Consider the following 15,362-nt stretch of genomic DNA (forward strand, 5'->3'; position numbering starts at 1 on the left):
AGAATAGTATTTTATGATTACATCCCCATATGGCCTTAGTATATGGATGGTCGTTTGGAGGGGTTCCACTGTATAAAAGTGCGTGTGTTGTATGATGTATGTGTGTATATAAAAGGTTTCGCACGCTGTATATTACCTTTTTAAAAATGTAAATGCGCACGTTTTAATTTGAAAATAGTTTTTAAGATCCGAAAACAAACATTTCATTAAGTTGGTAGACCTGATGTACAGTTAGTACTTAAAGAATACTAAACGATCTCCCGTGAGAAATCGTTTATATTACAACCAGTGCGTTGTCAATTGTACATCAAAATGATCGCGAGCGAATGTGCGATTGAAAAAGCACTCGTAATATTTAAATATTGTCTGTTACGGGAACTCGTTTATATTATTCTATACTGACGTCCAAAAGAAACTACTGATAATAAATGGCTTAAAATTCTTTATAATTTGGATTATGGATTTGAAATGATAGTTAAATATGTTTCTGGTTGTTTGGAACGACATGTTCACATCAATAATAGTATATAGCTTTGGAACATGCAGCGACATATTTAGGGTTTTCTTTAGTAGTCTCTCAGAGTCTTGGTATAGTTTCTTTTGAACATCCGTACATTGACTATTTCTCGTTCCAGCCAATACACCACGACTGGTATACCAAAGGCTGTGGTATGTGCTTTCCTGTCTGTTGGATGGTGCATATAAAAGATCCTTTGCTGCTAATCGAAAATAATAGCCTATTAAGTGACAGCGGGTTTCTTCTCTCAATATCTTTGTGGTCCTTAACCATATGTCTGACGCCAAATAACCATAAATAAAATATGTTGAGTGTGTCGTCAAATAAAACATTTCTTTCTTTCCGTACATTGATTACAATACACGTTACTGAAAAGTTCAGAAAACAAATTGGACACGTGCTAACCCATGGGCCACCATAAGTGGCTTTGCAATAAAGACGTTTATAAAATGGTAGTACATGGAATTATTTGGATATAGTATTTTGTGGGCTTTGACCTCAAGGTATAACCTTTATGTTTCACAGGAAAAACTGAATACATATTTTGGACATTATATGATGATGAGAATGCAATTTAAAATTTTGAAAGTTAAAGTAGACTGTATAATAGTTTTAACAGGTAACGGAAGTGTCAGAAAAACGGAAATAGTTTTTCATATCTGAATGAAATTCAAAATACACTGAACCCTGATACAATTTTTAATACAAATATGAAACTTATAATTGTCTATTACAGATGTCAAAGAAAGATTAATTCATTAAAGTAACCGCATGACCATATTTGGATATGAAAAGGGGAGTTCTGGGTACGTTACACAGGTATATATAAGCATAAAGACACGTTATGTTTGAAGCAAAACATTATAAACATGGCATACATACAGAGAGGCAATCGTGGTGGCTGTGTTTTAATTTATAATAATCATCGATATCATAAAAACAGAACAACAAAAGATGAACTATTTTGGAGATGTTGGAGACGAGACTGCCGCGCCTATTTGCACACATCAATATTTGATATTGCAGTGGAGAACCCCCAGATAGCAATTCTGATGGTGAGTATTTTTTTTCCCATTAATTCTTAATTGCTCCAAATCAAACCGAACGTGTATAACAAGAACATTGCTTATCTGAAACATAAAGGTGAAATCATTGCTCTGTTGTAACAGACAATGTGGTATATGTATATACATTTTTAGATATGTGCTCATTATTTATGATCATCCTTAATGACATAATCGTAATACTTTAGATGTAGTAAATAGGCAGACACAAATTTTAACTTATTTGCCAAAACAGAATAATAAATATTTTGAGGATGCAAACTATTATTTAAATACAGTACGCAGACATTGAAAACTTAGTTCGACTGTTTTAAATTGTTATTAAGATTATGTTCTTGTTGTTATCGTTTTGTTTTCTTTCTTTCTTTCTCTTTCAATCTCATCTTTCTATCTATCTTATCTTTATATATATATGATAATAAACGAGTTAGCAGTTATTATCAAATTTATGTCCCGAGTGAAATAATTTTCAGTTGTCACAAGCTTTAGCGAGTGACAAATGAAAATTATTTCACTCGGGACATAAATTTGATAATAACTAATACCGAGTTTGTTATTCTATTTATTACCTCAGCTATTTTTTTTCTTCTCTAAAAGCCTTTATTTTGGACACAATGCACAGAAACGATATAAACCACTTTACGCACTGTTCTGAGTATTGCTATAACTTTGTAATTTAATCACGTTCTCTTTATTCTGGTACAAAATCTATAATGACTTGCATTAAAATGGCATTTTGTTATAAAACGCAAACTCTTTAAACTACATTACGTCATTGTGTGTGTTTGCCAAGTCGTGATGACGTCATATTTCGTACAGACAAGGTCATTGGTTTGTAATCGTCAAATCATCCAATGGTATTGTTCTTTAGACCAATGCATAATAATTTCTCATTGAGAAATTATGATTTTTATTTTCCCCGTTATAAGTGCCTGCTGGGGTAATAAATAAATATATGTATGTATGTATGAATGTATGTATGTATGCATGCATGCATGCATGCATGAATATATAGAGGATAATAAACGAGTTACCAGTTATTATCAAATGTATGTCCCGAGTGAAACAATTTTCAGTTGTCACGAGCTTTAGCGAGTGACAAATGAAAATTATTTCACAAAGGACATACATTATATACATTATATATATATTATATAAACCGCTTTACGCACTGTTCTGAGTATTGCTATAACTTTGTAATTTAATCACGTCCGTAGATCATTTTCAAAAACAAATGTCCTCTTTATTCTGGAACAAAATCTATAATGAACTGCATTAAAATGACATTTTGTTATAAATTTAACACCAAAAACAGACAGCCGTAAACGCAAATTCTTTAAACTACATGACGTCATTGTGTTTGCCAAATCGTGAAAACGTCATATTTAGTACCGACAAGGTCATTGGTTTGTAAGCGTCAAATCATCCAATAGTATTGTTCGTTAGACCAATGCATGATAATTTCTCATTGAGAAATTATGATTTTTATTTTCCCCGTTATGAGTGCCTATTGGGGGTAATAAATATATACTTAACTCCAAAAGAAACGCGAAAATTTTAAAATATTAAAAAAACCCACATTTGAATAAACTATGTACAAATCGATTAAGTTGACCAATAGCCATCTTGTCAGCGTATCCAATTCCACATAACGCATGAAAAAAACGAGTACAGTGTGACGTCACGCACGTGCTGAAATTGACGACCAAAATCGATCTGGAATGCAAAACGGGTGGATCATGAAAGATGCGAATTGCACGTGAAACACTACCAGGCCTGGGTATAAAAGAAACGCCAGACAGCAATGTTCAACTCATTTTACGAGTAGCGATACAACGATGCCACGACTTAACGCTGATTCCAGACATAGAGCTTTGGGGAATTTGGAGGCCGGAATGGATGCCAGGTAGGTTGCACGTGCTTTCGGTGTCCATGTCTCGACAATCTACCGTCTCATAGACCGATTTCTACAGAACAACAACGTCGTCGACCGTCCACGTAGCGGCCGTCCCAGAGTACGTCACAGCGCCAGGACCGTTACATCGTCCGAACTCACATGCGTGATCGGTTCGTACCAGCCACCACAACAGCCTGGCAGACAGTGGGAACCCACAACCGCCCCGTTTCCTACACCACGGTACGACGTCGTCTGATCGCCATCCATCTGAACTGTCGTCGACCGTACATTGGACAACGTCTCACACAGCGACACCGCCTTGCACGACACAACTGGGCTGTTCTGCATCGACAGTGGCGGAACCGACAGTGGCAGAACATCGTCTTCTCCGACGAAAGCCGCTACTGCTTAGATAGGGCCGACGGTCGTATGAGGGTGTGGAGGCGTCGAGGTGAGCGCTTCACAGATGCGTGTGTTATGGAGAGGGACCGTTGGGGAGGGCCTTCCGTCATGCTGTGGGGTGCCATATCCTGGGGACGTCGTGTACAACCTGTCATCTTCGACAACAACGGCCGAGGACGCGGCAGGGGCGTCACAGCACAGCGCTACATCGACGAAGTGCTCACGCCTGTGGTGGTGCCTTTTTTCGCGGGTCACCGTCAGATGGTTTACCAGCACGACAACGCCAGGCCACACACGGCACGGGCCACCCAGGCATTCCTGGCACAGCACAACATCATCACAATGGACTGGCCAGCTTTAAGCCCGGATCTGAACCCCATCGAGCACTTGTGGGACGAGGTTCAGCGCATGATGAACCAACGCCCTGCTCCCGTGGTGACACAGCAGCAGCTCCGCCAGGCCGTCGTGGACACCTACAACAACGTGCCCAGGGCCTTCATCAGGAACCTCTTCCTCTCCATGGGTAGGAGGTGTGCGGCGGTCATGGCCAGCAATGGCGGACACACCCGCTATTAGTGGACATGTTTGAGTGGCATGTGACGCCATTGAAGAAGCGCCATGGCCTTGACATTTCAAATGACAATGCGACCTCGATTTTTAACATGTCAATAACATGAAATCTCATCTTTACGAATTGTTTAAGTTTTTCATAGAAACGATTATTTTAAGAACTTTGGGACGTATTTCAATGAGTGCACTCAAACCTCCAATCTACGTATTCGCGTTTCTTTTGGAGTTAAGTATATATATACACGTGTGTGTGTGTGTGTGTGTGTGTGTGTGTGTGTGTGTGTGTGTATATATATATATATATATATATATTTATTTATTTATTAACCCGGTTAATAATGTATGCAAATTTGCAAGATCTCTAGGTAATGTGTTGCTGTGGATTGGTCGTTTGCTTACAAACCAACAAGACCCGTGTATCTGAGCGTAACGTTTTCAAAGATATGTTTAAAATGCCTGACATCAAACTAATCTGTTCTATCGTGATGACGTCATATTATCGATGGTGGCGACTTTAGTACTGTGATTTTTTAAAACATGAATTAAAATGTTATTTTAGAAGTGTTATAGTATAAGTAGAATTTGCTACTCGTTTTTTTTTAATATGTAAAATACCAACCTCGTCTAGTTAATCGGTATTTGTCTCGGCAGAGCCTCGACAAATACCGATTAATATAGACTCGGTTGATATTTTCCATCTTAAAGGCGCTCTGTCACGGATGGTTGACCTAATTATTGATCCAACAAAGTATTATATGACAATATATACATTTGATTTGTACCTAAAAGTACTTTATTAAACCATCTACATAACCAGTATATTCCACTTATTATTGATATTTTATAAAAAATAATTGAATTATGTCAACGGTCCATAATTCAGAGAAAAATAACGGCTATTTGGAGAGCAGAGGTGTGACGTATTATTTTTGGTCACGTGACGGGCATCCCCCGAATAACCGCAGTGTCAACACGATTTACCAAGTTCGTGTAACGAGAACGCTTTACCGTCCTCTGCGACGTAGGGTAAATAGAAAAAAACATAACAATGAAAATAAGTTATTAAAATTAATAAAAACATGTACTGAGCGATAATAAGCTTATACATTAATTTATTTTAGTAATAGAAGCATGTTAAACGTCGACCCCGACTATTTAGGCCTTTGCATCTATAGGTAAATTTAACGTTAGTCATACGCAAAAAAACACCCAAAAAACCCCTATAAACATCTGGATCACAAGCAACTTCATGACATTACTTATTTCATAATCATAATTTACTAAACTTAGATGTGTTTAGCATCAACTCCAGTAACAGTGCCTATAGTTAGAAGCAGTGCTGGTCAGTCAGTAGAACTGATCTCCCATTGTCTACTACTATCACAGTAGAACTATTATTTGCCTTGAGAAACAGGGGATCATAACGTCTGGCTTATCAAATGAATGTTACCCAGGGGATGAAGACACACATTCACATAATGGTATCTATCGTGTTTACGTTTACTATAAAACCACTTCAATGAATACAACATTCTAGCTAGCAATACAAAAGGGCGCTGCACCATACTCCAGTTTTGTGTCCTAATTCATTGCCGTAAAAAAAAAGAATAATATATATATTGGTTTTTATAATAAAACACTTGCGTTCCTCTGAATGCATATACAGCGTTATCACGGGTCTGAATTCAACTAAGAAACGCTTGACAATATCTTGTTTTGTCACAGGTGTGAAAGTCCACCAATGGTACCGTGGCAAACTTTCTTTTCTTTTTTTAGTGGTTACGACTGCAGACGGGCAGCCAACCAGTCGTATCAAGCTTGATTCCATGGGCAGTCATCCTCACCCTGTCGCAGCACAACCACATATAACGTAACTAATTAAGTAAACACCCAGTTGAAAGTAGTCTATCACAATAAACCTTGGTTTATTTTCCTTTAAAATAGCTTAAAATATTAAAACGTCTGATAAAAATTCCCGAAAGCTGATTTTAATAGATGTTCTACGAAACGCAAATCGATTCATTAATAATAGTCATTTTTAGAATGTCAACAATTTGTGCACATGTTTATTTATTTACTTGTTTGTTCTTTTCTTTCGTTCTTTATTTCTTCATTTATAGATTTAAAAAAAAAATAAAAAAATAAAAAATTTAATTTGTGGATGGTATTAAATGGTATACGTTCTACAAACAATAAAAAACCCGAAACAAGTAATAGTGATCAGACAGTTTGCAATTACTAATTATGGCTTATTTCAATAATATAACAAAATATATATGTTGTATATAAATCTTCGAATAGCGTAATATTGCCCTGACAATACTAACAAAATATTATTAATAATAATAATAATAATAATAATAATAATAATAATAATAATAATAATAATAATAATAATAAATAAATAATAAATAAATAAAAATAAAAATTATAAATTATCAGCTGCTGAGGTAGATTATCTGAAAGAGAAACCAACTTTGGACAGTACACAAACTAACAGGGCTTGAACTTAATAATGTTTTCTCTGATTGCAATTTTGAGGCTCCTTAGGATTTTTTTTTTTTTTTTTTTTTTAAGTTAATTTTACCGCAAATAAATATGACTAAAAGGTTATTTTGCTGTGTTAGTTATATTTCAAATGCGCAAAATTGAAAGGGGCAATAAAACTCAAAATACTTTTTTTTTTTTTATACCAGTAACGCTGAGACCACTCCCGGGTCCCCCTCTAAATTTATGTAATGTTTCTGTAACCCCCACCCACCCCACCGCGACGTGATTTTACCAACATTATCATACATGTAATAATGATATAATAATAATAATAATAATAATAGTGTATTATTATTATTATTAATTCTTCTTATTATTATTATTATTATTAGCCTACTACTACCTTTTTGGGTGGCGGGGGCGGTGTTTTATCGGAGGGGGGGGGGGGGGGGTCGGGGTCCATAAAAATGCAAGATTAACGTGCATGCACACATGCACAAACGGCAGGCTGAACTTGTCCCTACGCGTAGAACTGGATTCAACTGGGTTAAGTAATAATTAAGCCAACCTTTGGACGGCAAAACATGCGACAGTAGGCCCCTATACTGTTTTGTTTGTTCGGTTGTTTTGTTTGTTTGTTTGTTTGTTTGTTTGTTTTTTGTGGGTTTTTTATTAACGCTGTACATTAAACCGAATGACCACTTTGCGAATCAGTCAAAATAATTTGCAAACGTTTAACGAAAAATGACTGGCTGGTCGTATGCCACATTTGTGACGCTGGAAAACATGTTATAAGTTTCGAACCAAGCACTATAGCGTTGTAACCGTCTAGACTCCCCTGCTAAATTCCATGCGCACGCGCCTGATAATAATAATAATAATAATAATAATAAATGGTGAGTTCATGTTCCGACTGTTTATTATTTTATTTCAGCGTATTCGCAGTTATTTTCGCCATGAAATAATATTTTTAAATTATTATTTTATTATATAGCCTGCCCTCATTTACCAAGACTCTATACACGGCGGTTGTTTATATACAATTCTAAAATATAGTATACGATTGTCGTATATATGCCTCATCACTACGAGTCTGTTTTGCTGTATTTTTATGACTTTTCACAAGAAGACTTCGAAATTTTAAAAAAGAAGCGTGTCATGGAATTCCCTCGATCGTAGTTCAATTAAAATGTTTTGGGTCATACAATAACTAGGTTTGCAGTTTTCGAGATTAAACATTTTGGGCAGTATCCCAGCTGGATACTAACATTTCAAAATCTGGTATCCCACCTGAGAATTTAGTATCCCACTTAAATGAAATTCATAAATAACATCGTAACAAACTTGGACGACACTGTTCTCGTTCTATTCTATTGCTACGCCTCAATTGAAATCGCGGAATTTGTGAAATTCGCAATCAAACGGAATCGGCAAAAAGATTTGCTACATCTGTTTTTGAGTAATACTGACACAAATTAATATTTAGCAGTAATCTATAAGTGTTTCTGACATTACTAATGATAAACCTACCTGTATCAATATTCTGCAGATGTGGAATCAATATCTCAAATAAAATTTGAAGGGAGAAAACATCCAATAAAAACAATAGTGACTTAGCAGTTCCCAGTCTTTTGCTTCGTCGCTATTGCTCCAGTGTAACATTAGACTGGGTACGAGTTCAATCTGATTAAAATTATCTCTACTGGTCTCACCAGTAGATCTAACAGCATTGCATGGACTCCCATGTCCAAGTGACATTTCATCTATAAATAACAATTTAAATATCGACCAATTACACTTCGCCTTTTATAACGTTATTCGGGAAAATACAAATTCTAAAAATACTAGTCGAATCTATAAATAGTCTCGACCGGTATTTTTGGAATTTGTATGCTCCCGAAATTTATGCAATAGGCATACTTGTTGGTCGATTTCAGCATTAAAAAACAGGGGGGGGGGGGGGGGGGGGGGTGCAGTAATAAACTCTGGATTGTATACTAGTATAACAGATTTTATGGCTATACCATCACGGTTTTTTATCGTCTTGAAACGAATTTTATATAAAATTTTATACTGAAATTAGTTTCCGGCATACTTCGTAATTCACCCGAATCATTTCGTATACCCTCGGCATAATCCCGAATGTTTTTCAAATTCTTTTCAAATCACTGTCATGATTCTGCAAGTAAGATTTTGATTGGTCGAACGAAAGGTCAACTGGACATGAGCTCCATCGGGCTGCTGTTAGATCCACATGTAATAGTGGATCTAATTTTAATTAGATTGGGTACGAGTTGATGATGATAACTAGTTTAACGTGCCCATATACCACTAGGGTTTCGAACACGCCCATCCCGAGTCCGACCTCCGATAAGATCGGTGGCCTGACTCGGGATGGAGGGGGGGGGGGGGGGGAGGTGAAAATGGGCAGAATTTTGAAAATAGCAATTAGTAAAAAAGTTAATAAATTAAAGAAAAAAAAGAAAAAGGTTACAAGCCAAAAATAAAAAAGAATTGACTGCTCGGCCGAATATTTATATAATTTGGAGCATTTTAGAAGGACAGTCCAAAATTAAATAAGAGAAAGAAGAGAGGATCGGACTATTTAATAATATTTAAAAAAAGAGAGTAATTTCGACATAAAATTTTGAACGCAGATCTAAAAGTTTAAAGTCCGATCGATATGTTCACGCGAGTGGCCTCGTTAAGGCCGTTTGGGTGCACAGCTTAAAGGGACGAGATGGGTTGCATCCCGTCAAGAAAACCCCTAGATTGACAGTCGATAGACGTTGAAGGTGTAGTGCTGTGCTGAAATACAGATCTTGAGAAGCCGGATCCGTCTGAACGAGAGAGAGAGAGTATCAGACTAGGGTATAGTCCAGTCGTCATGGGTTGGTATAGTGGTGCGGACGGGCTAGACTCCGGAGGATACGAGATGGTATCACTATAAAGCAAGGTAAAGTCTAGAAAAAGAGTAGTAGGGGCCGACCCCGCTTCCTATTTCTTGTTAGAGTGGGGCGGTCAATCTTCCAGTGCTGCTAGGACAGGCTCGGACATGTAGAGACTAAACGCGAACAACCGTGGCGTTCTGCAGAATGGCCGTCATACGAGTCACGAAAAAAACAAGTCGACAGTCAGACGGAGAAATGACGTGGAGGCAAGAAATCTCGCTAAAAAAGAATCCAACTTGGTGGTGCAGGCTGTCGAAACGAGAAGCGTTCCAGCGTTCAATCAGTTTCAATGGCCGCATACATCCCAGAAGAAAACTTCATTTCGCTGACAAAAACAACGAAATGAACGACCCCCAAGTCGAGCACACGAAAGCACGTGCAGTGTGCACAAGCGAAACAAACACGTCTTACCGCGTAGAGCTCCAGACTGGGAATCGCACGAGTTGAGGGAGATATTTTGTTATGGCATAGCTTTAGACTGAGTACTGTTAACTTAACTTCACCAGTGAATGACGACTTCATTGTTTCAGCGAAAAATAAAAACGCAGGATTAAAAAAAACCCCACAACCTTATATGGTACCTCGGTAAGATACTGGGTCATTGAAGTCTGGTATCCAAAATTAAATTCTGGTATCCCCGGGATATCGTGATACCGTTAATCTCGAACACTGGTTTGGTATTACAAATGAATGTAATTTCCATTTATAATCCATATTTACAGAAATAAGGCCCACTAAATCCGTGATTAAGCGCCTTTAAAGAATACTCGTGACGAATCCCCCCCCCCCCCCTCCCCTCTCGGGGCCCAGAAAGTGAGATCCTCAGGTGGGCAACTGCCCCCCTCCCCCGAAGGGTACGGCCCTGCTCTGCTCTCTCTCTCTCTCTGTCTCTCTCTCTCTCTCTCTCTCTCTCTCTCTCTCTCTCTCTCTCTCTCTCTCTCTCTCTCTCTCTCTCTCTCTCTATATATATATATATATATATATATATATGTCTCAGAAATGCTATGCAGCGATACAGTTAAAGATTGCGTTCTAAAAGTATTCCCTCCGATGCCCCTGCATTCTCGTTGTAATATTTGTTTAAATAATTACAACTCTCAAAAGTGTCGTCATGTGTGTTATTATTGACAGTACAATAATTTATAGAGCACGCTGCTATAGCTGGGTGGACTAATAATACATTAAACTGTCTTTCTTTTGGTGGGGGGGGGGGGGGTGTGTGTGTGTGTGTGTGCATAATCTTCTGACGATTATATGACATCCATTCATTTGTCTTAGTGGTTGACGAATTGAAGTAGTTAAAGATAATTGCTCATTTACAAGTTTTGTCATTGTTGCACTTAAATGTCCTATCTCAGTACATGTATTTGGTTTGTAATAAATAACTACAAATTACATTTTAAATTGCAGGAGAGCGAACATCACTATGCGCTGACACTGACATGATAGAGGCTGATTCATTGACAAGTGAAATGGAAAGCGCCATCAAGTTGAATTGTACGAAGCCAATAAGACGTGTGTACAATGACGTCGTCAGAGACACCAATGTTGATGTTGACTGCATTTCGGATTTCAACACGCTATGATCCAAACTACAGCCGCCTGTGCCTCATGATGTTGAGGACGTTGAAATAGATGGCGAATGGAAACGCACCTGGACAATGTCTGGGGCATACTCATTTTTGGAACAGACGGAAACTTTCAGATGTTCCAAACTTGTAAAACGATTTACATAGATGTGACGTTTAAAACATGTCCAGTACCATATACACAATTTGTCACGATACATGGTATGTACAATGGACGAGTTCTTCCATTTGTTGTGTGCCTTACTACAGGTAAACAAATAGGACAGTACAGACAGTTGCTGCAACATGTGAAAGGCAAAGTAAGAGCATGCACTGGTCACAGATTTTGACCTCAGCATGTTGTGTCGGACTTTGAACAGGCCATCATTACTGCTGTCGAAACTGAAATTTCACAAGCGCAAATATGGGGTTGCTATTTCCATTTTTTAAAAAGTCTTTGACGTAGGGTCCAAGAACCGGCACTTCCTTATGCACACCGCCGACACCTCAGAAAATGTATACGGAAATTCCTCGCAATTGGGTACCTTCCGATACCGCTTGTACGACAAAACTTTCAGCTTTTGGCAACATCCCGGAGAACAACACAGCTGATTCATCGTTATCCTGCTCTGCAAGAGTTCATTATGTACATGGACAGGAATTATCTACAAGGGAATTTCCCTCCGCATATGTGGAACGTGTTCAACAGGGTATGCGACACACGAACAGCTATGTTGAAGGTAAAACATCTTTACTAACTTTACTAGTGTAATTATACAAGCTCCCGATTTTAGAAGCGAGTTTAATTCAGTGGCCAAATTATAGGACTGAATATAGACTATAATTCATTCTCCTAATAATACATTATTCTTAAAGTAACATAATGATCAAAACGTAGTTTTGTGTAAAGTTACTTCTCTAATTACACGCGATTATAAAGGTACAACTAAATAATGTCGTTTACTAGTAGAATTTAATAATACTAACAATGTTGATAAATACATATATATATGATAACCAACAGCTTAACAGAATGAATATAAATCGCGTCTCACTTTGGCTAAAACGGAAGCGATTTGGCTATAACGGCACCTCAATATATTAGCTAAAACATACCTTTGAAAACAAAAAAACAAAACAAAAAATAACAGCCATTAATGTATATGGTTTGCTAATAATATTACTGTTATTATTTCAGGTTTTCACTACAAGTGGAATTCTGCTGTAGGAAGACGCCATCCGTCTCTGTGGATGTTCATCCGGAAGCTGAAAGACGAGCAGCAACTTTTGGAGGTTTCAGCGGCGGCAGCACGCAGAGGAAATCCACCAAACCGTCGAAGAAAAAAGTGGCGCACACTCGAAGATCGGATAATTCGCCTCAAACAGTCCTACAATAATGGGCGGTGTACGTTGGAAGACTATTGGACAGCAGTTACCTGTGCTGTTCGAGCATTTGTTTGAAGCTTGTGGGGAAGTCTTTTGGATAAGTCTTTTGGATCTAAAAACATTACCAACTGTTTAACAGTATGGATTGTGCGAGTCGTTTTATGTGTTGTAGTACTTGTTAAAGCTGCTATATCCGGCTGCCATGTTATAACATCGACTACTAAATCAAAATCCAGACATAACTCCACTTTTACGTCTTGCGAATTGAGTAATAGGTTTTTGACGATATGTAATATAGGTGCAGCTGTGCTTTTATTTTGCATTAGTATTCGACATTATAACATGGAAACCCAGATATAGGAGCTTTAACTGTTATGTATTTCAATAAAGTTATTTTAATTAAAAACTGACATTGTTTGTTTGTTAACTCGTGTATTATACTATACTACTAGTCTATCCAGGTGTGGCTTATGTTTTAAAATATCCACCATTAAAAGGGGCATTCTTCTTGTTATATTATTTATATAATTATAGATTAATAGCATCACAAAGCCTTTAAATCGTGACCACTTTAGAATGCTCTTGGATAAACAGAGAATATAATATGGACGATCGTTACATACCTTTTAGCTTCCAGGTTGCTTCAAACCTAAGGAGCCAAGATTGGCGTTGCCTGGGGAGGGGGTAGGAACACTATGCTCTCCACAAGCAAACTATTTTTCCTCAGCCACATTCTTTATGTTTGTCGTCCTATTAACATGGGGCCGGGCCGTAGCTCAGTGGTACAGCGCTCGCTTGGTGCACGGTCGATCCCCGTCGATGGGCTAATTTTCATTCCATTCATGCTGCACAACTGGTGTAAAAAATAAAATCGTAAAGAGTAGCCCATGAAGTGGCGGCAGCGGGTTTCCTGTCTCAATATCGGTGAGATCCTTCACCATATTTCCTTCCTTCCATATTAACAGTTTCAAAAACAATGTAGTCGACCCTCGATGCATTGTGGTCCCCTCCAATATAAAATCCTGGCTACGCCAATGGGAGCGAACATGAGGTGAACACAATTTTAATCACAATGCAAGATAATTGATATCTGTCACGAATATATCTTTATATTTAACATACAGTTTAAAGAGAAATTAAAAGGTACTTTGAACCAAGTTATATATGTCGCTCGAGTTACGTAATATACACTGTTGATTTGTACGTCATCTGACAATAGAAATTGATAAGATAACATAGTTGCGTAAAACATTTTACACAGAGGTACGCCTAGTGAATACTGTAAAGTATTCACATTTTAGTGCACTTGACACGGTTCTTTTGCCATTTTTCGTGATTATAGCCTAATCTATAAACCTTCGGACTACCGAACCTTCGGACCATTGAACCTTCGGACTATTGAACCTTCTTACCATTGAACCTTCGGACTATAGAGCTGTGACCTATAGATCTACATAATTAATATCCCTATCCGATACGCCTGCCATGATATGCTAAATAGTGATTTAGGAGGAAACCTAATGGAGTTTTTAGATTTGCGAGGGTTATTGTCTATTTGATCCCGCAAAGGTAATTTTTGACCGAATGACATTTGTGGGATCAAATAGACAATAACACCCGCAAATCTAAAAACTTGATATGATTATCTCCTAATTAATCTATAATGACCAAACTGATTTGGACCCAGACCGTTTTGCAATACAAATAAAATTTTGTACAGTAGCAAAATTCTCTGGCACCCTACTTTTAATTGATTTTAGAACATTTTCCAGATCCTATGCTTATTCAGCCCCTATGTTTATTAGGCACTCGAGAGTAGCATTTTAAACATGCATAACCGTTAATTGCTTTAATAGGCAATTCAAACCAAGTACCAACTTTGTTTACATATCGCTAAGGGCATCCCCGGTAACCATGTGCTATTAATAGTAGCATTGAATACGTCATAGTTCCGGCAGTTGAGTTGAATACGGAAAAGTGTATTTCATTTTTATAAAGTAAAGTTTGTTTTATTTAACGACACCACTAGAGCACATTGATTTTTTTATCTTATCATCGGCTATTGGACGTCAAACATATGGTCATTCTGACACTGTTTTTTTTAGAGGAAACCCGCTGTCGCCACATAGGCTACTCTTTTACGACAGGCAGCAAGGGATCTTTTATTTGCGCTTCCCACAGGCAGAATAGCACAAACCATGGCCTTTGTTGAACCAGTTATGGATCACTGGTCGGTGCAAGTGGTTTACACCTACCCACTGAGCCTTGCGAAGCACTCACTCAGGGTTTGGAGTCGGTATCTGGATTAAAAATCCCATGCCTCGACTGGGATCCGAACCCAGTACCTACCAGCATGTAGACCGATGGCTTAACCACGACGCCACCGAGGTCGGTTTCATTTTTGTATTCAGGACTGTATTTATATAGTAAGATTTAACAGGTATGTAATAAAAAGTAAATCTAACGAAATAACGAGCCGATGATCAAAACCTTTTTATTTAGAGAAAATGCACATTT

General features: G+C 37.7%; 2 protein-coding genes across 7 annotated transcripts in view; both read left to right on the top strand.

The window, feature by feature from the left end:
• Window positions 1-15,362, top strand: part of LOC121372633 — a 59,530-nt gene that overhangs the window by 28,088 nt on the left and 16,080 nt on the right. The window lies entirely within an intron of this gene.
• LOC121372634 lies at window positions 793-14,326 on the top strand. Of its 3 annotated transcripts, XR_005957959.1 has the most exons (4): window positions 793-1,572; window positions 6,227-6,320; window positions 11,302-12,199; window positions 12,658-14,326. XR_005957959.1 is itself a non-coding variant. In XM_041499072.1 (3 exons), the coding sequence occupies exons 2-3, from the start codon at window positions 11,974-11,976 to the stop codon at window positions 12,918-12,920; spliced, it is 489 nt and encodes a 162-aa protein (XP_041355006.1). In that variant the 5' UTR covers window positions 817-1,572; window positions 11,302-11,973; the 3' UTR covers window positions 12,921-14,324. The 3 variants fall into 3 exon arrangements, 2 of the variants coding, with proteins under 2 accessions (XP_041355006.1, XP_041355008.1); XM_041499072.1 differs by lacking the exon at window positions 6,227-6,320 and having other exon boundaries at window positions 817-1,572; window positions 12,658-14,324; XM_041499074.1 differs by lacking the exon at window positions 793-1,572 and having other exon boundaries at window positions 6,220-6,320; window positions 12,658-14,324.

Source organism: Gigantopelta aegis, chromosome 4 (genome assembly GCF_016097555.1).
Source record: "Gigantopelta aegis isolate Gae_Host chromosome 4, Gae_host_genome, whole genome shotgun sequence".
NCBI lineage: Eukaryota > Metazoa > Mollusca > Gastropoda > Neomphalida > Peltospiridae > Gigantopelta > Gigantopelta aegis.

Excerpts from the sequence above, each read along its gene's own strand:
- LOC121372634 (XM_041499072.1), top strand. The coding sequence starts at position 11,974 with ATGTATACGGAAATTCCTCGCAATTGGGTACCTTCCGATACCGCTTGT. Across the intron at positions 12,200-12,657 it reads CACGAACAGCTATGTTGAAG|GTTTTCACTACAAGTGGAAT; the intron begins GTAAAACATCTT and ends TTATTATTTCAG.